The sequence below is a fragment of the Canis lupus genome, chromosome 35 (genome assembly GCF_048164855.1).
Source record: "Canis lupus baileyi chromosome 35, mCanLup2.hap1, whole genome shotgun sequence".
NCBI classification, from domain to species: Eukaryota; Metazoa; Chordata; class Mammalia; order Carnivora; family Canidae; genus Canis; species Canis lupus.
In genome coordinates, this window is record NC_132872.1 from 26,054,647 (window position 1) to 26,080,214 (window position 25,568).

General features: G+C 40.4%; 2 protein-coding genes across 19 annotated transcripts in view; one reads left to right on the forward strand and one right to left on the reverse strand.

Moving 5' to 3' along the window:
- Positions 1–1,012: 1,012 nt before the first annotated feature.
- GPR15 (G protein-coupled receptor 15) overlaps positions 1,013–25,568 on the reverse strand; it is a 32,276-nt gene continuing 7,720 nt past the window's right edge. For 4 of the 14 annotated variants that reach the window (XR_012024408.1, XR_012024410.1, XR_012024407.1 and 1 more), the window contains one exon: positions 21,636–25,510. Coding sequence is in view for 6 of the 14 variants with exons in the window: in XM_072812122.1 (XP_072668223.1) it covers positions 5,174–6,256 (1,083 nt within the window). In the remaining 8 variants the exon portion in view is untranslated. Of the gene's footprint in view, positions 6,296–10,489; positions 11,673–11,720; positions 11,932–13,040; positions 13,147–13,707; positions 14,729–14,782; positions 15,004–21,333; positions 25,511–25,568 lie in introns of those variants that run through there. The other 10 variants (XM_072812119.1, XM_072812123.1, XM_072812122.1 and 7 more) reach the window with 9 other exon arrangements.
- CLDND1 (claudin domain containing 1) lies at positions 1,655–22,779 on the forward strand. Of its 5 annotated transcripts, none has more exons than XM_072812125.1 (6): positions 15,143–15,228; positions 16,076–16,126; positions 16,348–16,657; positions 18,820–18,930; positions 21,058–21,195; positions 21,336–22,779. In XM_072812125.1, exons 3-6 carry the CDS (start codon positions 16,366–16,368, stop codon positions 21,554–21,556), a joined length of 762 nt encoding a protein of 253 aa, XP_072668226.1. In that variant the 5' UTR covers positions 15,143–15,228; positions 16,076–16,126; positions 16,348–16,365; the 3' UTR covers positions 21,557–22,779. The 5 variants fall into 5 exon arrangements, with proteins under 5 accessions (XP_072668230.1, XP_072668227.1, XP_072668226.1 ...); XM_072812127.1 differs by having other exon boundaries at positions 15,144–15,228; positions 16,083–16,126; XM_072812129.1 differs by lacking the exons at positions 15,143–15,228; positions 16,076–16,126 and adding an exon at positions 1,655–1,849.

Consider the following 25,568-nt stretch of genomic DNA (forward strand, 5'->3'; position numbering starts at 1 on the left):
TTGGAAATTGAAAAGTATTTAATCACATATATTTTTGGATGCATACTATTTTATTTGATCTAAGAACATCACAAGAATATTTATATCTTCTGTCTTGTATATAATTAAGAGCAAATAGAAGAGTGGATTTGTACAGTATAGATCATGAAGTGTTCTAGCAGGGAGAGCCATTTATGTTTCATTGAACTTAAGAGTAATATGGAAATGAAATCTTTCTAATCAGAATTGGTAGGAGCTAGCAGATAAAAATGTTTTGTTCCATCAAAGTTGACATCATGGAGTACTAACAGATGAAGCCTAATACTTATAAACACAACGGCAATAGGAAACTATCAATAGCAATAGCTAATATCTTCCTAGGTAGCAAATAAGAAAGCACCAAATGATGTCAGGTTGATGATTACTTTTACTGGGTCTGCAGAGCATTATAAAAATATTACAAACTTTGTATCATAAATTCTCTAAATGGGTGACTTGCCTAAGTTAACTCTAATTTAACTTAATCACATGTGGTCAACTTTAAAAAGCTCCACCATAATTTCAAACTACCTTTGGATTTTAGAAATTTGTTACTCACATACTTAAATCAATAACTTTTTAGTTTAATAATAATGTCTGTCAACTAACAGAATACTTCCCTCCTCCACTTTTAGACTAGTAAATGGACAGTTCATGTGAGTATATATTTTACTATGACTTGACTTACTATAAGAGCCTTCACTTCATTACTAATTTGACACATTGGATATTTATTTATTTATTTATTTATTTATTTATTTATTTATTTACTTATTTATTATTTATTTATTTATTCGACACATTGGATATTTAAAGTAGGTTTGTTTTTTTTTTCTTTTTAATGTTGCAGGATGCAGTCTTAAGATGCATTTTTAAAATACATTTAAGAAGCGTTAACTCTATTGAGGAGATGGTAAAGACAACAAGAAGTGACAAGAGTAACTGATTCTAAAATGGATTTTTGTATCTGCAGTATAAAATCAGGTCATTGTTTTTCCCTGTACACTAGGTAAACTCTAGTCATAACTGTTAATTCAATTAGACTTGATAATTGTTCACTCAATAGACTTGATAAAAACAAAGAGTATTAACTGGGAGAAAATCACTTAAAGCAAGAACTGGCAAAAAAAAAAAAAAAAAAAAAGCAAGAACTGGCATTTGCAAAGGACAGTCCAATCCATACCAGTCTCTGGGGAGAGCAAAATCCAATAACCATTTGTAAAAATTCTGATGGCTGGAATTATTCACCTGCTTTTTCTCCCTCTCACGGTGCTGGAGGCCATCATCTTGCTAGCTGGCTATACCAGTGGCTCTTTTACAGGTAAATTTGTCACTCTTTTCACATTGCTTAACTTCTTTGAATGAGCTCTGCAGGAAAACAGGCTTACTGCTGTTTGTGGCACCCACACCTGACAAGTCATTTCTCACTTTTGAGATTGCCAGGGGGTATAAAGGATGATTGGAAGAGTCAAGATGAATCATAGGAGAAGACTTTTTTCACTCAGCTCACCATCATACTTGCATTTCTGCATCTATTTAAACATTAACTTGTGACCCCTAGTAACATTCTACCCTCAGTCACGCACATAGATTTCCTTTAAGACAGCTATTCTCACTGGCATTAGTCTTACTCAGAGGTGACCTGGACTCATTAGAGTGGACAATTTACAGGACTCCCAGAACCATCGGGTTAGTTTTAGCCTTTCAGCATAGCCCCAATGGAGTGAATGTGTGTTTGCGACTATGTGCACCTCAAGAACATCGACTTTAAAATTAATACTAAGTTATTTGATGACATCTTACGCAGACTTTCTTGGAGAGCCTTTCTGTGGTAAGTTCAAGAAAAATTGCTTGAGAAATGTTTGGAGAGATGATAATCCTTTTATGTTTGTCATTAAAAACCTGGCAACAGCTTTGGACCATGTAGACAAATGACAACAAATAAAGTTAATCAGCAGTGATTTCCTCATTTATTTATTTTTAAGTTTTATTTTGTTTTTCTAGCTTTAGATATAACTGGTAAGGCATGATTATTAGGATGTCGGATTAAATTTCTAGAAATTTATGGCAATGTGTGTTGACTTGTTTTAATAATAACATGAAATTACCACCAAGTAGTCCTTAGAGTAGTCTGAGGTAATTAAATCTTGATAAGCTATGTTTCTGCATGTATTTGTATGTATATATGTATATAAATACATTTGTTTATATTAAAATGTGAAAATATTAGTTTAAAAATATGTAAAATGAGACCTAACCATATAATTTATTAAACCTTTTGATGCTATTATAATGTAAATTACATTTTTATACCAGAGGAATCCATATATGACATACCAACCTGAATCAAGTTTCGAACGTTTTACTGTCAGAGTTATTCTATCTGTAAAATTATGTCTATTTATCCTTCCATCAATAGAGCATTAAGAATATACAATATGGTAAGATTTTCTAATGCACAAAATTAGCATATCTACTTAAGGTATTAAAAAGTACAACAATATAGTTTTCTTCTGTTATTTTACATATTCTCAGCAAAAACGAAAGGGATGAAACAGAAGTAAGACAGATTCTTAATATTTGTTAAATGAGAGTGACTGTCACTTGATATTCCAGTTTGGATATTTTATTTTAAAGATTTTATTTATTTATTTGAGAGTGAGAAAGAAAGAGAGAGAATGCACACAGGAGAAGGTGGAGGGAAGGGCAGAGAGAGAGGGAGAACAGGCTCCCCACTGAGCAGGGAGCCCCAATGCAGGGCTTGATCCCAGGACCCCTAGACCAGGATCTGAGCCGAAGGCAGACAATCAACCAACTGAGCCACCCAGGTGCCCTTCTAGTTTGGAAATTTTAAAACAACACGCAATAATTAATAATAGAAACCCAATAGCTTTTAACTAAAAATTTAAAAAAAACTTTATGAGTCCTATAATATCCTTGAGAATTCTATAGATATAGATATTGCCAAATACTCTTAGGTATGAAAGATTAAAATGATTTGGGCAATGGCCGTACATAAGGATGAAGCTGAACCTAATAACCCAATTTTTTTTTCATTTCCTAACAAATGCTTTACTTGATTGATTGAGCTATTTTTTTTAAACTAGCATTTCTCAAGGACACTTATTTTCCTGATTAGTAATAGTGCTTTTGCAGATTTGTTTTTAAAAAGGAGGTGTCTTCTACTTTCTATATTTTGTTTAACCTTTGGAGACCTATTTAATTGTTTTGAATTCAGTTTTGAAGTTTTCCAAGAAAACTTTTTTCATATGATTTATAGTCCTTTTTTCTATATCTATGACAAAGTATTAAAAGGCTGTTAATATCAATATCAATATTAATGTGTCAATAGCAATTAATACAACATAAAATACCTAAATAATAAAATATTATTTAATAAAAGTTTAAGAGATTAACTGACTAAATTAACTGATTAACTGATTAAATTAACTGACTTATAAAACCAAAAACTGGGATGCCTGGGTGGCTCAGCGGTTGAGCATCTGCCTTTGGCCCAGAGCGTGATCCTGGAGTTCTGAAATCGAGTCCCACATCGGGCTTCTGCATGGAGCCTGCTTCTCTCTCTGCCTGTGTCTCTGCCTCTCTCTCTCTCTCTCTCTCATGAATAAATAAAATATTTTTTAAAAACCCAAAAACTATATTTTTAACTTCTAAATAGATTATAAGAATATACCCAATATTTGAGATTTCTCTTAATCTGAAAGGTACATGGGATGACCTTGAATTACTTAGTCTTTGAAAAGTTTCTAAGCTTTCTCTGATTTCCAGACCTAATATTTAGAAGTAAAATAGTAATTCATTTGAGTCAACATTGACGGTCAAAACATAACCCACTTTCTCTTGAATCAAAAGATGTTTACAATAGTATGTTTTCTGCAGCAAAGCCTTTTGTGGTTGCTGCTAATTACATGTATTTCACTTCAAAGTCTTTAACGGGAATATAGGTATAAGTAGACTCAGTAAATATTTATTAGGCAAAAGAATTCAGGAAAGTCTCTGGGGTTGGAAAAATGTGCATAAAACACCAATGACACCTTCATTATGGATTTTTAACTTCAGCTGAACACAGAGCATCCTGTCTTTCTATACTACTGAATCAGGTCTTGAAATTATATATACCAAGCAAATAATGCTACAGGGAATGTGTAGCACTAACATTTTAATTAAAATACAAAATGATAACCCACATGATGGTGTAGCTAAGCATTTGATGCCCTCCAATTATGTTAGTACTAACATTTTCATTTGATAACTGAATAACTGGGTAATTAAAACCATGTAATTAAAGCAAAGTCATATCCTAATTTATTAAGTCAATGAAAACAAAAGAATGTAGTAAAACCCTATTGAAAAATAGTTACTGTACTATTACAACGAGATACATGTTTACCAATGTATCTTACAAGGAAACTTTGTCCTATGCCCTCTGGTGAATATACTCTAGAAGACCAGACCATAAAGTAAGTCCCGAATCATAAACAGAATACAAAGTGATTTTATTCCCATGAGTTTTTTTTTTTTTTTTTTTTTTGCCAGTCCAGAGTTATTGTGAATGGCACAGGGTGAAAGATGATATTAGGAGACAGTAAGGAATCAATAAACACACCTTTAAAGATTAAGGCCAGACTCTTACTTTGTTACTCAGTAACAATTCACTACAGGCCATAGGTACAGTTTTTGCTACCTGTGTTGTCACCACAGTTCTCATCAGATGAAAATGGGGAGAATCCCTCAGATGTAGTCCAATAGGAGCCTGATATGAAGGGTGGAGTGGATCAAAGTACCATGGTTCTTGGGAGAGGAAAAGGCCTGAATGTACACAGGCAACTGTGAAGAAAGGAGCTTTCGGTCAGAACTCTAGGACCCTAGGAGTCGTATTTTACGTGTGAACTTGATTGACGAGAGTCAAAGAAGGCCACTCTAAAAAAAAAAAAACCCAAACAAAAACCCCAATCCAGCATATGATCCAATTATATCCATGAACGCAGGGCTTTTCAGTCATTGCTTTAAAAATGAACCCTTCCCTGTGTTTACCAGGCAACATGAGTAGCATCAGCAATACTTCCCCCTTTCTTTGTTGCCGATACAAATTAACTGTCCAATCCACCAACAGAGCTTAAATTGTCACAGTCAGCTAGAGTGACACAGACCTCTTCCTCCTTCTGGTAAAATCCTCTACGTGAATGAAGTTGGAGAGAGCCTTAGTGAGGTGACTGTCTAATGTCTCACTGCTGCTCCCAAAGTCATAGTTCTTGACGCAAGGGCACAAGCAGCGCACGATGGCCCGACGGATGTAGCTGTCAAAGACATAGTAAATGACAGGGTTGACACAGCTGTTGGCAAACGCCAAAGGCCCACTCACCTCCATGCCCAGCTGGAGAAAAGCTGAGGAAAAGTAGACTTCCTGCTGCAAGCCAGACACGATGGCCAGGAGCTTGAAAGTATTGAAGGGCAGCCAGGAGAGCACAAAGGCCGCCACGACAATGAAGATGATCTTTATGGATTTCCTCAGCTTTTTGTTGTGTTTTCCGGATTGCTGGTAATGGGCACACAGCTTCCTCACAATGCAACAGTAGCAGGTGACAATGCTCACCAGGGGGACAAAGAAGGTAAAAACTAGGGCCACCAGGGCCCAGGTCAGTTTCGTGGAAGTAGCCCTCTTCTCTGCGCAGTATGGTTTTTCTTCGATCAGGGTGAGTTCCCTGGACAGGACGGTGGGCAAGGCCAGCAGGCAGGAGGCCAGCCACACAAGGGCGCAGGCCGCGTGCGCGCAGTCTCTCCGCCGGAGCTTCCTGGACGTGGCGGGCCGCACGATGGCCAGGTAGCGGTCGAGGCTCATGCAGGTGAGCAGAAAGACGCTGCAGTGCATGTTCACGGAGATGGTGTAGGAGCTGCCTTTGCACAGGAAGGCGCCTGTCCTCCACAGCCCGAAGGATGCTTCCTTATCCACCCACAGGGGCAACGTGACAAGGAAGACGAAGTCCGACACCGCCAGGTTGGTGATGAAGATGTCAATCAGTCTTCGGCTGCCCCGCTTGAAGTGCAGGGCAGCGATGAGCACGAGGTTCCCCAGCACTCCCGCCACGAACACGGCCGTGTAGAAGATCGGAAGGAAGACAGATGTGTAAGGACCGTGCGAGTGGGCATCCTCGACATCAGGATTTTCGCTTGTAGCCTCGAAATAATCCAAATAGACTGGCGTCGCTTCTGGGTCCATCACCAGATAGCAGCAGCCCCAGATCTGCTATTTTCTTATCTAGGAAGTTTTTGTACAATTTTAGAAGAAATCTCAAGGTGGCTTCTTTTTTATACAGTGGCTGCCTCTTCCCCATCACCCTGGCCACCCCACCCCTTAAAAGATCTTGGGACAAGCGTGAAAACAGACATAAAAAAAATGCAGTTTCTACCAATCCTCAGAAGGGGCCTACAAGGAACACCACCCTGATTGGTGTTTGGTGGTTGTGGTTGTGGTTCTCCTTATTTGCATTTGCCCTGGAGACTGGGGTGCTTTTTGACTTCTGTCTTGAAGGTATTGTTTGTTTCTTTAAATCCAGAAATCAAAAAACAAATTAAATTTTTTTCCCCTTGTACCTACTTTGAAGACATCCTTCCTTCTTTTTTCTTTTTGACACTGAAAATCTTTTTGATCTAACTTTCTGTTACACATACAAGACACCACTTTCTTTCAGAATTTTAAGGTAACGATGACAAAAATACTCCTTGTTTTTATATCGAAGTAAGGAAAATAGTCTTTCGCTGCCAAAAGAGTGAATTAATAATTTCCCAAATCATACCAGTCAATGTCTGGAGCAAACATAATTATTCCAATTAGGGTATGAGATTCTTGCCACTTCTTTGGCTTTTTTTTTTTTTTTCAGTTCACACACAATTCTGTTTCATTCGATAAGTTTTAAAAAAATCCTCCAGAGACTGGGAACATGTCTTGTGCTGTTGTTATTATTATTTGTAACAATTTCTCACTGTCATTAGCACAGTAACCTGCACATGGTAGGTGCTTTGGAAATGCTAGTTTATTTGAATTAATTAGGAAAACTCTTGGTTTTGTGATCCTGTGTAATTAGCAATCCTGTGTATTCGTTGAGGTTCAGCTGTAGGCATTTTTGTTATTTGTGTAGCTTATAGGCACAGGTTTAAAAATTACTATTTTTACACTCTGACCTGCTATTGTAATTCAATCAGTGAGGTTCCCTTTGGTGAGGCAACATCCTTGATTAGGAGATTTTCTCCCTACTAATCCTCCAGTAACTATCCTTCAGCAGACTCTAGGTCCCCTCTGATCTTCTCTTCAGCACACCTCACTACTGTAGCAGTGATTTTTTAGCTTTTGAGCTACTAGGTTTTTTTTTAAGTACCTCCACACATCAGTGAACTTCACTTTGGGGATTATTGACCTAGCAAGAGACAGACCTCTAGGAAGTGACATTATAATGCAGTTGCTGGTACAGGCGAGATAGAAGAAATATCTTGGGTACCTTCAAAACACTTGAGACCCAGGCCAACATCAGAAGGACCCTATCCTATTTTTCTCTCACCTATTCTTTTTCCTATTAGGAAAATGACAATGAAAATCTGAAACTGACTCCATCTCCTTCTTTTTTCTTTTCTTTTTTCTTTTTTCTTTTCTTTCTTTTCTTTTCTTTTCTTTTCTTTTCTTTTCTTTTCTTTTCTTTTCTTTTCTTTTCTTTTTTTTTCTTTCTTCTTTCTTGCCAAAGTAGCTCAGGGCTCGCTCTTTCCTTCTCTCCTTCCCTCCACCTCATTTCATCGCCAAAGTTCCAGTTTCAGGTTGATATTACTATATTGCATAGAAAAGGGGATCCCTGGGTGGCGCCGCGGTTTGGCTCCTGCCTTTGGCCCAGAGCGCGGTCCTGGAGACCCCGGATCGAATCCCACGTTGGGCTCCCGGTGCATGGAGCCTGCTTCTCCCTCTCTCCCTCTCTCCCTCTCTCTCTCTTTCTCTCTCTCTGTGTGTGACTATCATAAATAAATAAAAATTAAAAAAAAAACAAAATAAACATGTAAAATTGTTACATGTAAACACGTAAACTGAGTTTTTATTTCTCCCACGATTCATACATTGAAAACAGTGATCCTGCTCTTTTTTTCCTGATGTGTTTTAAGGTATCGCAGGCTCAGGTGCGTGTGGTCTAGGGCAGGGAATAATGAGGGTTCCCCAGCTCTGGGGCAGCCCGAGCAAGTCACTTGGAATTTGATTTACGACTTGGCTCTGCCTCCTTTTGTGTCCCTGGCAGCTCTGTGTTGTTCGTGAGGGGGCGTATCCTTCCCTAAGTATAGGCTGCAGATGAGAGAAACTAATTAATGCTTTGACATTTCTGGGATAGGAATCTTTCCCACTGAGTAAGCCTTAAATATTTAATAGAATAATTCATTTTGTCAAATAGTTTGAAGTAGGACAATATTTACATGACAAGGATTGATAGGGTCAACATAGAATATTTAAATACCAGATCTACATATGTCTCTAAATATCTGTATCTATTTTTCTCGTGTCTCAAGAATTCCCCACACCAGTGTTTAAAATGGAAAAAAGTTCATGTTCATACCGTAGAGGAAAACATCTGGTCTACATTTATTCTGCAGGCCTTCAATTTTCTTTCAGCATTCAAACGTTGTTGACTTATTGATGTAAACTATCACAAATGAATCTGACTTCCTCACTAAACTTTGAAGCAGCTGTAGACCAAATGTTTTGCTTTACCATAATACAGTCACTCTGGATTATTTTGATATGTTGCAATACGAGAATATCTACCATGTTTCGAAACTATCCTGGGACCCAAGTCAGAAAACAAATGAAGTGTGTTGAGGCAAAAAAGGGAACAAATAGCCTACTCCTGGGCTTTTAATAACTCAGAGTGCAAAGCTATTATAAGACAGAACCCACAATAAAAGCCAACAAGATAAAGTAGGGGAAGTCATCATTCTAAATAAGCTTGGTGCAACGGTCATTTTTGGAACTTTGAATGCTCTCTGACATAAACATGAGGATACTAACAACAAATAATCAACTGCACATAGACCAAAACTCAGAAACCACACCCAGATATCATAAGCCTGTGAAAAGGCAGCAAGAACAAGGTGATGACCAAAAAACAAAAAAAAAAAGTAAGGTGTAAATATTTATAACTGAATGACAACACACACACCCACTTCTTTTTTTTTTTTTTTACACACACCCACTTTTAAGAATTGTTTTTACAGAAAAAAAATGCTCAACTATCCTTTATTTTATATACAAGGATATAAATATACTTTATATTCAATTTTATATGTTATGCTTTCCATCCCTGGCAGGGATAATTGCTTCCACCTTTGTGTTCTCTAAGTACTCTTTACAATACTGCTTATTAAGTTCTTATTAGCTTATTTTACATGGTTAGTTGTTTTGGTGTCTGACCTCTCGAGCTGATCATGAGCAACTTGAAGGGAGAGACCATCTATTACCTCTTCACTGTCTCTAGCACATGGGAGTTAGCCAACTGAAGTCTTTTTTGGACTCCCAGAGCCATTGTTTTGAACCGGTAGGTGCCAGGCCACATTTCCCCATTAGAGTCATCAGGGATGACTCCTAAATTGTAGTTTTCTGAACCCTGTCCCAGCTCTACTGAGTCAGAATCATTTGGAGTGGACTCCAGCACATTATATTTAACAAGCCTCCAAGGTGATACTTACACACACCAAAGTTTAGAATCACTCTTCTAATTTATGTATGTCAACCAACTTCATATGTTATGCTTTGTTATTATTTTGGCTAACTTTTTTTTTTTTTTTTTTTTTTTTCTCAAATCACCTCTACACTTGAACTTCTTAGCAATTTTCTAGCCTGGAGGTTGCAAAACTTTCAGAATTAACTTAGATGTCTGGGCCCTCCTTATTCTGCATCTCAATTCCTGACATATGTTCAGAATTGGGTCAAATGTCAAAGACGGGGAGAGAGTAAGGTGAGATACCTGCTGAAGTGAATGTATTATCGCACGTCACACGTCGGCTAAGGTTTTGTGTAAGTACAGCCACCCTAACAGGCATTATTGCATGTTACTTCTGTTTTTCCCATCAATCACTCTGGTCCCTCCTATTAAGTAGGGGTCAATTAGATGATGCAGCAAATAGCACAGCAGAAAGAAAGGATTCATATGCTCTACTAATGTGTTCCTGAATAAGTGACAAAGATTATGAAGCAAAGTGTTTTGTTCTTCATTAATCTTCTCGGTCAGAGTGATTCATTTGTTCATTTGTTTGAAATACTCTCTTGTCCATTTCTTTTTTTTAAAGATTTTATTTATTTATTCATAAGAGACACACACAGAGAGGCAGAGACACAGGCAGAGGGAGAAGCAGGCTCCATGCAGTGAGTTCGATGTGGGACTCGATTCCAGGACTCCAGGATCATGCCCTGGGCCGAAGGCAGGATCTTAACCGCTGAGCCACCCAGGCATCCCTCTCTTGTCCATTTCTTGCTTAAGTATCATAAAGTGTATGACCATTTAAAACAGGCCAGTTTAAGAGATCTGTTTATGTTCTAAGAGTCAGTGATTTTTTTTCTTTGGACAATTACTTGGAGAGTGTAGTATAATGTAATGTAACATATCGTGCCAAGTTAAGTGGCACATATTTGCTGTTAACCAGGGTCCTCTCTTCGTTCCCTCACTAGATTATTTCCTTTGGTCCCCCATATTGACATAAACAAAAGTGATGTTCCTATGTTAGGCACATATACTTCAGGCTTCTTCATAATAGTTGGTTTAATCTGGATTTAGGGGGATGCCTGGGTGGCTCAGCGGTTGAGCATCTGCCTTCGGCCCAGGGCGTGATCTTAGAGTCCTGGGATTGAGTCCCACATCAGGCTCCCTGCATGGAGCCTGCTTCTCCCTCTGCCTGTGTCTCTGCCTCTCTCTGTGTGTCTCTCATGAATAAATAAATAAAATCTTAAAAAAAAAATCTGGATTTAGGTTGTGCATAACAAAAATGGCATTTATTTATATTGGTGTCCTTGGTATCCAGCACAGTGTCTGGCATACAACAGAGTGTCAATATTTGTAGCTCTGGAATGAATCATGCTTGAATTTTGAATTATTCCCAATGAATACAGACTTTTCACAAGCTTTTTAGACAACTTCTGTTTTCCATGATTATTGTTGATCATTGAAACAGCAAAGGCCTGTGTGGCTGTATCTTTTCTAATCAGAAGCATAGGCCCTTCCTCTTTTCCTTTATCCATCTGCATTTCCCACAATCTCTGTCTTCTTGTACATCACTGGAGGTGTAGATACATGAATCTCCCAATGAAACTTTAACGTGGCTCCATGACAACGATATTTTGGAGTTACGTTATTCTTCTACCAGCAGAATTATGAATCATAAAATTTTAGAGCTTCAAGTAATTATTACTGATCATCCAGTATATCTATTTTATGAATGAGAACCCTAGGACTCAGAAAGGATCACTTACCAGGACGCCTGGGTGGCTCAGCGGTTGAGCATCTGCCTTTGGCTTAGGGTGTGATCCTGGGGTCTGGGATCGAGTCCTGCATCAGGCTCCCTGCGAGGAGCCTGCTTCTCCCTCTGCCTGTGTCTCTGCCTCTCTCTGTGGGTCTCTCATGAATAAATAAATAAAGTCTTTTTTTTTTTAAAAGAAAGGATGACATACTAAAGACTCACATTGATTATATTAAAATAGAGAACAATTTAAATTTAAACTTCTCACCTGCATTTGATCCATTCACTGTCCTTCGGAAGCATGGAGAGCTAAACAACTATTGTTGTGTGTGTAGTATTTGACAGAAATTGCTAAAATGAAGGGAATTTTTGATGCATTTTCTTTCTGCTTTGTCCTTGGTTAATTTTGCCATTGTCCTATAATGAATTGGTCCAAGGAAATAGAAAGATTGATACATTTTTCTGAGGAAGGCTGTTGACTAGAACCCCACCGCTTGCATATATTTCTATTTTTCTGCTTTTTTGCATTCTAAAGTTTATAAGGAAAACAACCAGGACAAAATCATATGCAAAAAAATATAATGTAGGAATATCTTTCTTAAGATAATTTTTAGTTTCAAAAATGTGTGATTAAAAATAATATTTAAGTGTATTAGAGAATTTGGTATTGAAGGGAATTCTCACATAAGGAGTCATGACATAAACCAATAATATAAACAAGTTATAATATCTGCATATCTAGATTTTCAGTTATTGGATTTATTTAAAATATAGTGTAACCAGAACACCTTCCTGCTGAAACTAGAACCATCATTAACAAATTAAGCCAGAGGTCTAGTTCAACTTTATTTTTAGTTACTTATTTATTTTTTAAGAGGTTTTATTTATTTATCTGAGAGACAGAGTAAGCAGGGCAAGGGGAAGAGAGAGAGGAAGAGGGAGGGGGAAGAAAAGAATCTCAAGCAGACTCCATGCTGAGCACTAAGCCTTCCTCAGGGCTTGATCCCACAATGGTGAGATCATGACCTGAATGGAAACCAAGAGTCTGACGCTCAACCAACGGAGCCACTCAGGTGCCCCTCAACTTTATTTTTAAACCTAAATATCATAATCTGTACCTGGTTACACTAAATCATCCTTAACATTTGTGAAAATATGTCAGGCCAGCTACTGTTTCCCAAAGAGCAGAGTAAGGAATGGAAGCAGAAATTTAATGAACTCCATTAATTTTTAGGGATTTATTTTGCCTAGCCACATAACAAGCAAGCACCTGAAACAGAAAACAGAAAACACCCAAGATGCAGAGAGAAATGAGAAATATGGTTATGTGCTTGGTGGTAATAGTGTCACGAGGCAGTTCAAGTCCTCTGTGCCAAGTGGGCAGGATGGTCGCAACTTCAAACTCACAGACACTTGCAGGTCCGTATTAAGTTGTGAGTGGAATATGTCCTTGTTCTCTACACATTCTGCAAACTTGATGGATAAAAGTGGCATCTTCCTTTACAGGTTTCCCCAGAAACACCTACCTCCTGAATCATGAAGAGTTATGTATGCTATGAGCCCAGCCCGGGAATCTGGTCGTGGCAAGTCTTTCCTAGTCAACTGCAGTTAGTCCAGAGGTTCAAAAACCTGCTGAAGTGAGCAGAACATGTACCTCTATTAATGGCTTATTTCCAGCTTCTAGGGAGAATCAGAGGCTTTTAGATGCTGTTTATAATGACCCTCACCAAACTTTATAGTCAACAAATATTTGCAAACACTAAGAATTTAATGATTGTTAACTATGCCCTAGGCCCTGGGTTTGGACATTTTATATGCATTTTTTTCATTTAATCCTCACCATGGTCATTTGGGAAAGGGGGTATTATCAGCATTCATATTTTGGAGAAAAGAAAATTGAGATTTAAGAGGTTAGCTAAGTTGTCTAACATCACAAACCTAGTCAGTGCACCTCATCATTCAAGTCAGTTATTCACCCTGGGCTCAGCTTCCCTGACTATGAATCGAGGTGTTATCTTCCTCTTCCTCTTTCAGACTTCCCTTTTACCTGGGTTTATTTACCATGTGATTTCACCAGAGAGATAGTTCTGAAGGTAGGGGATTTCTAATGGAGGCCAATGGACAAAGATATTTCCTGGTATATAAACAAATTTGGGAAGAATCAAATTGCACATAAATACTTTGCCTACGTACCTCCACCACTTTCTCTAGTTGGTGCGTCTGACAAAGTTCTCCTCTGATCAGGCATTCTACATGAAAATCCAGTTATATTTTAATATTGTATTTGGCTATTACTTTATTTTATTTATGACCTGGATATGAATATCAGTTGGCCAACTCAGGCAAAAGAAATATAATTCCAGAGAAACAGATACCATCTGTCAGGATGGTAGGAATTTAATATCAACTTTGAGATGAATTGCAAGGCATTTGGGGATGGCTCGGGTCTGAGAGCTTTTCTGGTCCTTGAGTTAGCTGTCTCTGTAGGTATCTGTTGAGAAATCCATCATTTACCCGCCCTCGGTCATGTTCAGGGGTCCACACACATTATGGCGAAGATGTCTCTGCTTTCTGTCAATGAATTTCTGTGCAATACTTGGAGGCTTAGAGTCATTCTGTTACTGCCGTGAACGCATGGCCATCTGCAAATTCTGAGGCTGTCTGTGACCTTTTTTGCTTAAGGCCGCATTCCCCCAAATTCAGTCTTTTTCACACTACCTAAACAATTTCTTAAATTCAGGTATTTTTTGACATATCTGGCATCGTCAGTATTATAACTTAACACTTGAATTTCACTGGAATTGAGTTTAAAATGAAACTTTACTACATGAAATAGAAAAACCAGTATCACTTGCCACAAAGAGAAGGCAGCCACTAACGTCAGTCAGGCGAAATCCAAACAACGTCGTTCCATTCTAGGCGGGCCCCGTCAAGTCACATCCCTCCCAGTCTACACTTCAGCAGTAAAACCAGAAAGACTATCTGCCTCAACGGGGAGAGAACATAAATAGGCTGATATTTCAAGAGTGTAACCTTATTGCTGTTGACACGGTTAGAGGTAGGGTGTGCGACAAGGGAGAGCACAGGACTGGGAAACCTGTTTTGTCAGTGGCACGCAGTGACTGGCGGTGGCCAGGGACAGGTCGTCTCGGTCGGCGGAGCTGTGTTCCTTCCTTCCTTCCTAGAAAATACGGTGCCAGGGACGCCCGGGGGTGGGGTGGGGGGGTGGGGGGGCTCGGCGGTGGAGCGCCCGCCTTCGGCCCAGGACCTGGGATCGAGTCCCACGTCGGGCTCCCCGCATGGAGCCTGCTTGCTTCTCCCTCCGCCTGTGTCTCTGCCTCTCTCTCTCTCTCTTTCTCTCTTCATTAATAATAAAAATAAATAAATAAAAAGAAAAGAACACACGATTCCACCAGCGCTGCGGCGCGCTCCGGGGCCCCCGCCTTCCCTCCGCAGGGGACTACAACCCCCACAGTGCACCGCGCGGCGCCAGCCATGCGGGCCGCCGCGTCCCACAGCTCTGCGTCCGTCCCTCCTACAACTCCCACAAGCCCCCTGGGCCGCGGGGCCCGGCCCGGCGTCGGCTGGAGGCGGAGGCGCGGGAGTTATGGAGGGGGCGGGATCTGCAGGGAAGTGCGTCAGAGAAGGCGCGGGGAGAGTAGGGCGCTGTGGTCTGAGCCGGAGGGGGAAGCTGGCGGGGCCCGAGGATGGGCGGTGAGTGAGCGGGGTCGGCGTCGCTGGGTCGGCGGGCGTTGGCGGCGCTCGGAGGAGGGGCGGGTCCCGCGCCGCGGCGGGCTTGCCCTCGGGCCGGGCGGTCTGGGGAGGGGCCTGGCGCCCCGGGCCCTGGCCGCGACCTGGCCGCGACCTGCCGTGACCCGGCCGCGACCCGGCCGCGACCTGCGCGGAGACGGCGCCGGGTGTCGGGCCCGGGCCCGGGCAGCCGGCCGCCCTGGGTGCCGGCACCTCCGGAGGTCACGGAGGGCCCCGGGATGGACGGGGCCGGGGCCGGGGCCGGGAGAACCCGGGAGCAACTTCGGGAGCGGAGGCCCCGCCGCCTGCGAGCGCTGCGGCCGCAGGGGCGAGGCGGCCCGTGCGCCCCGAGGGTCCGGCGCGGCCCGTGCGCCCCGAGCGCGCTCGTTTTGCCGGATTCAGTTTTCTTTCCGGCTGAGGAGGGATCTTTCAGTTTGCGGATGCGGAGATGCGAGAGTGTGGGGGGCGGGGGGGGGGGCGGGGGGCGGAGACCCGGCGGCGCCCCGGGAGCTGCAGGCGGCCCAGCCTTGCCCGCAGCCCCGCAGCCCCGCAGCCTCGCAGCCCTCAGCGCTCTGCCAAACCGCTCCAGACTCTCCACCTCGTCGGAGGTTTTCCTCCTCGGAGGAATCTGGGAGGAGCCAGTTTCTCTGCTTCCCCACACTCCAAGCCCGAGAGAACCCCTCAATGCTCTGCAGCTTGAATGAAAATTCAGACTGTCGTGAAGACCTGGTGTCCGGCGCCCCCTGACCCTGAGCATGTGTGTTGTTCGTGCCCGTAATGTGTATGTCCATTTCAGTGTTGTCTGTTTTAGTGTGCAGGTGATAGACTAGAGAACAAGACCTCTGTCTCCGTAGCATCCTGGGTATGTGAGCATCGAATAAGTACTTTCGTGATAATGAGCTTTTATTTTGAACTTAAGAACATGCTTGCCCTTATTTATTTTTATTCCTTAATGACTGCGCGTTGCTTTAAGGGCCAAGGGGTGGGGAACAGGATAAAGGGCGATTTTGAGAGAATTCGGTCCAGAATAATCTGTATTCGTCCTCGAAGTCTGACTTTCTTCTTTCTCCAACTTTCAAACAGAGCAGTCTGAATGCCAGAATGGATAACCGTTTTGCTACAGCATTTGTAATTGCTTGTGTGCTTAGCCTCATTTCCACCATCTACATGGCAGCCTCCATTGGCACAGACTTCTGGTATGAATATCGGAGTCCGGTTCAAGAAAACTCCAGTGATTTGAACAAAAGCATCTGGACCGACTTTGCCAGTGACGAGGCAGATGAAAAGACTTACAATGATGCACTTTTCCGATTTAATGGCACCATGGGATTGTGGAGACGGTGTATCACTATACCTCAAAACACATACTGGTATAGCCCACCAGAAAGGACAGGTATTTCTCTTATTTTAACTTCTGTCTATTTCACCTACTCAAAAATAAACAGTGATGTGATGATGACCCACTTATGTATAAGCAGGTTTGTGGGGTTTTTTTTCTCTCCAAAGAAATAGACCTACGTGTCTCCTCTCTCTCTCTACCACGTACATTCACTGCCCAACTTCTATGATTTACCGTGATACTCCTTAATAGTGGTTGGATAAGTAACTGTCCTTATCTTGGGAAAGCCATTTTAAATCTCTACTTACTCAGGAAAGTTCTTTTTATTTATCTCACACGTGTCATGAGGAAATGATTTGAAGAATACATCGGGAGACTTAAAATATTTGGTAATTGGTAAAAGGATTAGTATCCAGATCAAATCAACAAATACGAACTGATAATCTTTTTCTGTGTTAGCTGTGTTTTGGTCGTTATTATCATTTGCCCTGTGAGTCTTAGAGGATAGAATTCGACTGACATTCTTAACATTAAAAAAAATTTTAATTCGCAATTATTAAAATGGAAACTCTAGAGCTCTTTCTAAGGAACAACTTCTAGTTTGTTTTCATTTATGATAACTTTTGTTGACCACTTATTGGGAAGCACTGTATTCAGTTGGCAGCACAACAGTTACCGTACATCAAAAGGACAATTGTTGTGATTATATAATGGAAAAAAGAAAGTAGTTTGGGGGAGGGTGAAAGTTGGGGGATTGGTTGAAATTAATTGTAAAATGTTCTGGTTCTAATTACGAGAGTATAAGAGCATTTGATGTTTGAATCTTACCAATCATTTTTCATTCATTCAACAAATATTACATGCCTCCGTATCCCATGTAGTACATCAGGGAAAAAAAGTAAATTCCTTTAGTCCTGGGGAGCTAACATTCTAATAAGGGGTGCAGGCAGTAAACTGAATAAGCATAATAATATAAATAATAGTTAATTTATAGTATATTAGAAGATGATGCATGCTATGAAAAATGCAGCAAAATAAAGGGATCTGGAATATGTAGAGAAGGGGATGTGATGGGCATAAGTTCCGATGTTCAGTAGTATAGGAAAGACGATGTCACTTGAGTAAAGACTTGATGTAGGTGAAGGAGTTGGCTATATGGAAAACTGCAGAGGGAATCGTTTAGGTTGGAAGGAACAACCGCAAGGGCCTCGTGGTGGGAGCATGCCTGAAATATTCAAGGACCAGCAGGGAAGCCACTGGGCTGGAACAGAGGGAGAGGTAGGGAGGATTGGGAATGCTGTCAGAAATTACTCTGGGAGTAGGGCAAACTTTGCAGGATTCCCTAGGCATGATGAGGGCTTCGGTTTTTGCTTTTTTTTTTTTTTTTTTTAAAGGTTTTATTTATTTATTCATGAGAGACACAGAGAGAGAGAGAGGCAGAGACACAGGCAGAGGGAGAAGCAGGCTCCAAGCAGGGAGCCCGATGTGGGACTCGATCCCAGGACCCTGGGATCACGCCCTGAGCCAAAGGCAGATGCTCAACTGCCGAGCCACTCAGGCATCCCATCGGTTTTTGCTTTGAATGTGGTGGAACTCTGAGCCGAGAAAAGATGACCTGGTCACCTGTACAGATGTGTTGAAACAGATAGGCAATAGGCAAAGATGGAAGCCAGAAGGCTATTGCACGAACCCAGTGAGGGATGCCTGTGACGTAGGCCATGGTGGTGGCACTGAACAGTGGTTGGATTCTAGACAGGTTCTGAAGATAGGCTCACTGAGGATTTCCTGGTGGGATAGATATATGTGGGTAACAATGACTAAAGTTTCTGGTGTGAGGAACTAGAACGATGGAACTGTCATTACCTGAGATGGGAAGATGGCTGGGGGGAATAGGTTTGGGATAGAAAAATTAAAGATCTTATTTATTTCTTTGTCTTCTCCTCTTTTTTAGGCTTCTTTCCTATATCTATTCTCATTCATTTTGTTGCTCCTACTTTTCCTTTTTTTTTTTTTACTTTCTTGTGCCCATGTCTTAACCCCACTCCTGACAACCATTGGCATCCACTGGGCATCTGTGAATCCCATGTGTCACTCAAGGCCAAAGAGGTTGCTGTCCTCTGGGAACATCTTTCTATATCACTTTTTATTTCAGAGAATAATTACTGTTAAATGTTTATGATTAAAACAATAAGCAATCATTGTTATTCGTGTTCCAGAGTCGTTTGATGTGGTCACAAAATGCATGAGTTTCACGCTAAATGAGCAGTTCATGGAGAAATTTGTTGATCCTGGAAACCACAATAGTGGGATTGATCTACTTCGGACCTGTGAGTACATGTACATTGATCTCAGTGGTACAGTTCGGGGGGTGGGGAAGGAAATACATTTTCTGTTCATTGATCTCTGATATTGGAACAGGATGAGTCAGTACATCGCATCAACTTGAAATAAGATCTCTAATGGTATCCCGGTGAACTCTGTTCTGTTGATAACATTTTAAAGTTAGATACACACTTAACCAAATTGCAAATGTGAAGTTGAGAGAAGCAGCTAACACGTTGGATGACAGAATCCAGATCTCCCCAAATATGTTATTAGTGGGCCCTTTTAAAAAGTGAATTTAATAGGGATGAATAATAAATTCCTGTATTAGAGATAAACAGTTCAGTTACCTGAGTTCAGATAGGGGTATGTGAAGAAAGTTGACTGCAAGCTGTATGGGAGTCAAGAGTCAAGGCTACCAAAAATGTTAATCCAGGTTTAGGTGGTAGCAACAAAAGTGTAGATATCAAAAACAAATGAAAATATTTATTAGGAATTATTCTATTCCTTGATGGTCAGACTACCTAGGAAATACTGTCTTCAGATTTGTACCTGGCATTTAGGCTGTAGAGACTTACTGGAGCTTGCCCACAAGACTGACCATGCCATGAAGAGAAGCATTGAGTTGACCCTTGAACAACATAGGGGTTAGGAGCACCGACCCCTCCATGCAATTGAAAAATCCATGTATAACTTTGACTCCCCCAAAACACAACCACTAACAGCCTAGGGTTGATCAGAACCCCTACCAATAACCTAAAACACTCCATTAACACCTATGTTGTATGTTGTAGTATATGGTGTATTCTTACATTAAGCTAGAGAAAAGAAAATGTTATTAAGAAAATCCTAAGGAGGAGAAAATACATTTATGATACTGTTCTCTTAAAAATCTGCATAGGTAACCTGCAGTTAAACCTGTGCTCTTCAAGGTATTCAATTTTGTATTGCGAATATATGGAAAGAAGTTTATTACTAACAGACTTTGAAGGGAAGTTGGAGAAAAAACTATGTAGTTCCAGAAAGTAAAACTAGCACTAGAGAGTAGACTTTGGTTTAGAGTTGAGACTAATATATTACTAAAAATTAAAACAATGTAAAAATGGAGGGGGATGCTTTGTAATGGCATCAGCTTTCTTCACCTGATGTTGAGGGAATTTCTGATAATTACAGCTGCCATTTGTGGAGCGCAGCGATCCTCTGCTTTGTGCTTTATGTATAGTCTTTCAACAGATCTTTTATAATCACTGTTCATTTCCTTCTTATTCCTGCCTTGAGATCCTATAAGGACATAGATTCATTTGTATGTGGAGCCAGAAAGTTTTGCTTCAAGTGCTAGCACTCCCACTTACTGTGTTACCTTGTACAAGTTATTTATACCTCTTGCCTCAGTTCACTCATTTATAAAATGAAGAATAATAGTGCTTCCTAAAAAAATAATAATAATAGTAGTACTTCCTTCCTAGAGATTTTGGGAGGATGACTATATCAAGCATGGGTAGAACAGTGCTTGACACACAGTGAGCCCTCAGTGTTAACTGTTAGTGTCCCTTTACTTTCACCAGGTAGGATCCTTTGGGGCAATTGCTTTAGAAAAGAAACTTCAATATTACTTGAAAGAAAGTATTCCTTTCCCACTTTTTAAAAAAGATCTTAAAACTTATTTTAAAGAAAGAGCATGAGCGGGGGAGCGGCACGGGGAGAGAAGGAGAATCTTAAGCGGACTGCCCACTGAGCAAGGAGCCCAGCTCGGTGCTGAGGTCACCACCTGCCTCAGAAAGCAAGAGTGGGGGATCCCTGGGTGGCGCAGCGGTTTGGCGCCTGCCTTTGGCCCAGGGCGCGATCCTGGAGACCGGGGATCGAATCCCATGTCGGGCTCCCGGTGCATGGAGCCTGCTTCTCCCTCTGCCTGTGTCTCTGCCTCTCTCTCTCTCTGTGACTATCATAAATAAATAAAAAATTTAAAAAAAAAAAAAAAAAGCAAGAGTGGGGTGCTTGACAGCGCCATCCAAGGGGCCCCTCCTTTTTCACTTTTTGAGAAAAGATCTAATTAGTATATAAAAGAAATTGTCATTGTGAAAAAACTGTCTGAAATTGAGGTAACATTTCTTTTTTGTCTTTTTCAAAATTAGATCTTTGGCGTTGCCAGTTCCTTTTACCGTTCGTTAGTCTCGGTTTGATGTGCTTCGGGGCTGTGATTGGATTTTGTGCTTGCATCTGCCGAAGTTTGTATCCCACCATTGCCACGGGCATTCTCCATCTCCTTGCAGGTGAGGCTTGTCAGTATACTTACCTCTTCCTCCTCCATAGAGACAGAGGGATCGTAATCCTTAAACACACGCAGTGTTGCCGTGCTGCCTGAAAAGCTCTCACGATGCCCTTACCTAGTTATGTTTTGTTCTCCCCCGAGGTCTGTGTACCCTGGGCTCCGTGAGTTGTTATGTTGCTGGAATTGAGCTACTACACCAGAAGCTAGAGCTGCCTGAGAATGTGTCTGGTGAATTTGGATGGTCCTTCTGCCTGGCGTGTGTTTCAGCTCCCTTACAGTTCATGGCTTCCGCTCTCTTCATCTGGGCTGCCCATACCAACCGGAAAGAGTACACCTTAATGAAGGCATATCGTGTGGCATGAGGGGGAAGCTGCCTGAATTGCAATTGCCATTTTTATTATTTTTCAATATTGATATTTTTTCCTTATCTCCCTTTTCCCATTGTTTTTAATTAAAAAAAAATTTTTTTGTGGATATACCATTTTATCCTGAAAATCCATTCTATTTATTCACACAGACAGTTGTTTTCTTAATACCACTAAAACTTATAAGCATTATTCTGAATGATTCCATCTTTTGCACAAACTAATCTAGGTTCAGAGTCCAGACAGCCAGAAATGGGTAGACACTTGGGACAAATTTGTGAAAGAAAATTGATAGGGGAAAATTGGCCCCAAGACTTCTGCTGATGTCAGTTAGACTTTTCAGTAAATAACTATCTGTTCAACTAGAAACTCTTTAGTGTCTCTGAGAAACTCATTTTGTCAAGACTTAGGGTCACTTTGCTGTTGTAGATAGCCAGTCAGCCAGAACATTAGTGCTATATTCAAAGACTTAAGCTATATAAAATAAGGAAACTATCTGAGATCCTTTCCCCCAAATACTGGCATAAAATTTTATTCAAGGTGAAATATGGCAGCTGTTTATCTATACTGTGTCTGTCTGCAAGAAAGGAAGTGAAAAATACAGTGTTTACTTGAAATTTTAACTTTGTAACTGCAAGAATTCCAATTCAGCCAGACAAGAGGATTAACCTTATTTTACTTTTTTTTAATTTTTTTTTTTTTAACTCTCCTTAATATGTCAGTAGGATTTTCAGTACAACCAAACCATTTTGGATTTTTGCTCCTTGCCTCCTCACACATCAGGCTCATTAAGAGTGCTTTCTTTGTAACACTACTTTGGGGTCACAGAGTAAAATTTTCCAACCGCTGTCTATTTATTCCAGCTCAATACCATGAAGAAGGTTCAACCATAATGACCCTCCAGAGCTAGGAAAACTACCACAAGACCTAAAGCTTTGGCTGGTCATTAACTTCCAACTATGGTCTTTATTTCTTGTGGTGAAATGATGTGCCTTTCCTTGCCTAAATCCCTTCCTGGTGTGTATCAACATTATTTAACATCTTCTAATTCAGTCATTTTTTTTTATAAACATGTCTATAAACATTGAACTTTAAAAAATCTTATTCCATTACTGTAGCACTTGACAGATTTTAAAAAAAATGTAACTTAGTAATTTCTTACAAATATCCTGAATCTGTCTTTTTTATAAAAATAAAATAAAAAATGAGAAGAAACTCAATTGTGTATACTTTCTGAGTTGATTTAAATCTCAATGTTTTAGGATAAAGAAGTACAGGATTCTGAACGATATCTCTGGTTCTCTGGAAAATGCTTTGTTGCTGAGGTCTCTGTTTTATCTTCCAAAAAATAAGGGAAGCTCTTGCCCCCATTAGAAAACGAGGCTCTTTATCCCTTTAAGATTTCAGAGTTTAAAAACATGTTTTCACAGTAGTTTGTGATCTCTAAGTATCATATTTAACGTGGCTAGATTTTTTTTTTTATAAGGTCCTGTAATGGCTGTGGATGTTTGTGTTGTACAGAGATAATCAGGTCCGCTTCTGACTTACAACAAAGCCAGTACAGCCGATTATTGCCTCTGCAGTTGCTGGTTACTCCCTCTTCTCTCTCTTCCTCCCTCCTGAGGTTTGCATTGTCTTTCAGCACCTTTGGTGGAAGGTAGAAAAGCTAAGTAAACATACAAAATGCTTGGGCGTGGGGTTTTAAAATTCTTGACCAAGGTGGCACTTTTGTGTTGGGAAGATACTTATTTTGGACAACGCCCCCGTCTCTTCTTGTCACCCCAAAGTTGTCTGTGACCATCAGTCCGACATCAGTCTTTAATATGCACTGTGGAAACAGTATCGGACTTTGGGGTTAGAGCCTCACTTCTAGCATCCTGAATTCTGGAAAGCCAGCACCATAAGCCCTGGTGTTGAATATGTGTCGTCGATAGTTCCAGCACATTTCAAAATAGCCGAGGTCATCCTCTCTTGCAAAGGCTTTTTTTCTTTGGAAAACACGGGTCTGTGTTGTTTCATTTGCTGTGAAAATTAGGTTTTCAGCTGTTTCTTGTTTCTCTTCAGGTAGAACCATATGAAATTGCTGACATTTGACCATTTTTTATTAAAACTGATCATAGAAAATCAGTGGCAAGTAAAGTGTTCATTTCTTTTTCACCTAATCTTTGAAAGCGACCCCCAATGTTAAAACTTAACTCTTAAGTTTTTCAGGGCATGAGTTTTATGGCAATTTAAGAAACATGTTTTAAAATCTTAGGATTCCTAATCTCATTAGATGTTGTGAATAAATATCTTTTATATCTTTGTTGGTGAAAGATTAATTTCAAAAATTTTTAGAGATAGCCATAAAAACAGTAAAAGTTGACACAGTAAAAAGGGCAGAATAATCCTAGAATTTATTTGTTCAGTTAATGCTGTGCACCCACTATCTTGATACTCTGGGGTCTCAATAAGTTAATGATGTAAGAGTCATGTGTTAACATTTACCTGCTCAGAGCATTCCTGTGTGTGTGTTGGGAGGGGACAGAGTTGCTAAGTCACTTAAAGGAGGACTGATGAAAAGTGAGAAAAATGAGATGGCCGTCAAACAGATCAAATTTAGTTTGTTTATCTATTCTAGAGATGTCACCAAATTGCAGACCAGCCCTGTTAAAACTTACAATGTAGACTCAGTCATGTTCAGCTGACTCTAAGAAGATGGTGTGAGGACATTTTAAAAAGTAACCTTCACGTGAACTCTCACCAGAAATGAAAACGACCTATTGGACTAACCAGATTTTGCCTGTTAACAAAACTTCCTGAGATTTCCTAGCAAGTAAATGGCTTAGCTTTGAAGACACAAATTAAGATTTCACAGGCTTGACGCAACTCTACGCTGACCAACATAGGTGGAGTCTTGTCCTCCTTCAGCCTTCTATTCATAAGGGAATAATGATTCATACTTTGAAAAGAGAGGAATAAAACAAGGAAACATCTGTGTATAGGAATTCTTTTCGTATTGCTCACTAGGTGTTCCAACATACTATCCTACTGAGATGCATCTTCCCTTGGATCAAATTATGATGCATGCCAGTGTCTTGCCACTTTTAAGTTGCAAAAAGAATGAATTAGATTATTTGCTCTATGGAAGAAATTGCCGTAAGAGTCATTTAAATCTTCTTCAGGTGCTAAAAGTTTTGTTAGCAAAGTTAATATGTTTGACATATTAACATTTACCCCCTTCCTGCAAACTTACATTAAGGTGAGATCCAGTTCATATTAGTTTCTACCTTTGCTGTGTTTTCAAACTATGAAATTAGGAGAAAAAAGTAATTCTGGTTTGTCTTCGCCTCTGAAAAGACTTGACTTGTTGGGTGACGCCTCACCATTCATCTCTCACTCAGTGTTTCAGGGTGGGAACATGACCTCAACTCTGCTTCAGCCCTCCCGCCCCTCTCAGCCTCCTAGGTGTCTGCTCCTGCTTCTCTCTATGCAGCTCGTGCTGTCAGTGGGCAACCTGGACTCCCACATTCCCATAACCTCCTACGGCCCGTACTTCACCATCCTTAGGCCTGAGGCTTCTCTGTGCTATCCAGTCTTCTTAGTCTCAGTCTCAAGATACCGAGGACGGCTGTTCAAAACCAGTGAGCTGATTCTGTTTAAAAAGTTACACTCTTTGACTTTGTCTGCTCAACAATTTAAAACCATCTCCGACTGTTGATTGATTGATTGATTGTAGTGGATTATATATTTTTAAAATTTAAATTCAGTTTGCCAACATGCATTGTAACACCCAGCGACTTTCGATTTATTATTATTCCTTACCACACATTATTGAAATCTCTACAAAAGTTAGGTGTTGGAAACCCTTATTCTGCTTCTTCAGCTTCCACAGCAGGAGTTTTATGTTCTTTTTAGTGAGGGAATACTGGAGTGAACTCTTTTAGTTTCTCCAGTTGTTTTTGCTCCTTCCTAAAAAAGAAAGAATACAGTATGATCGGAGATACTGCTAGGATCATGCACAAAAGGC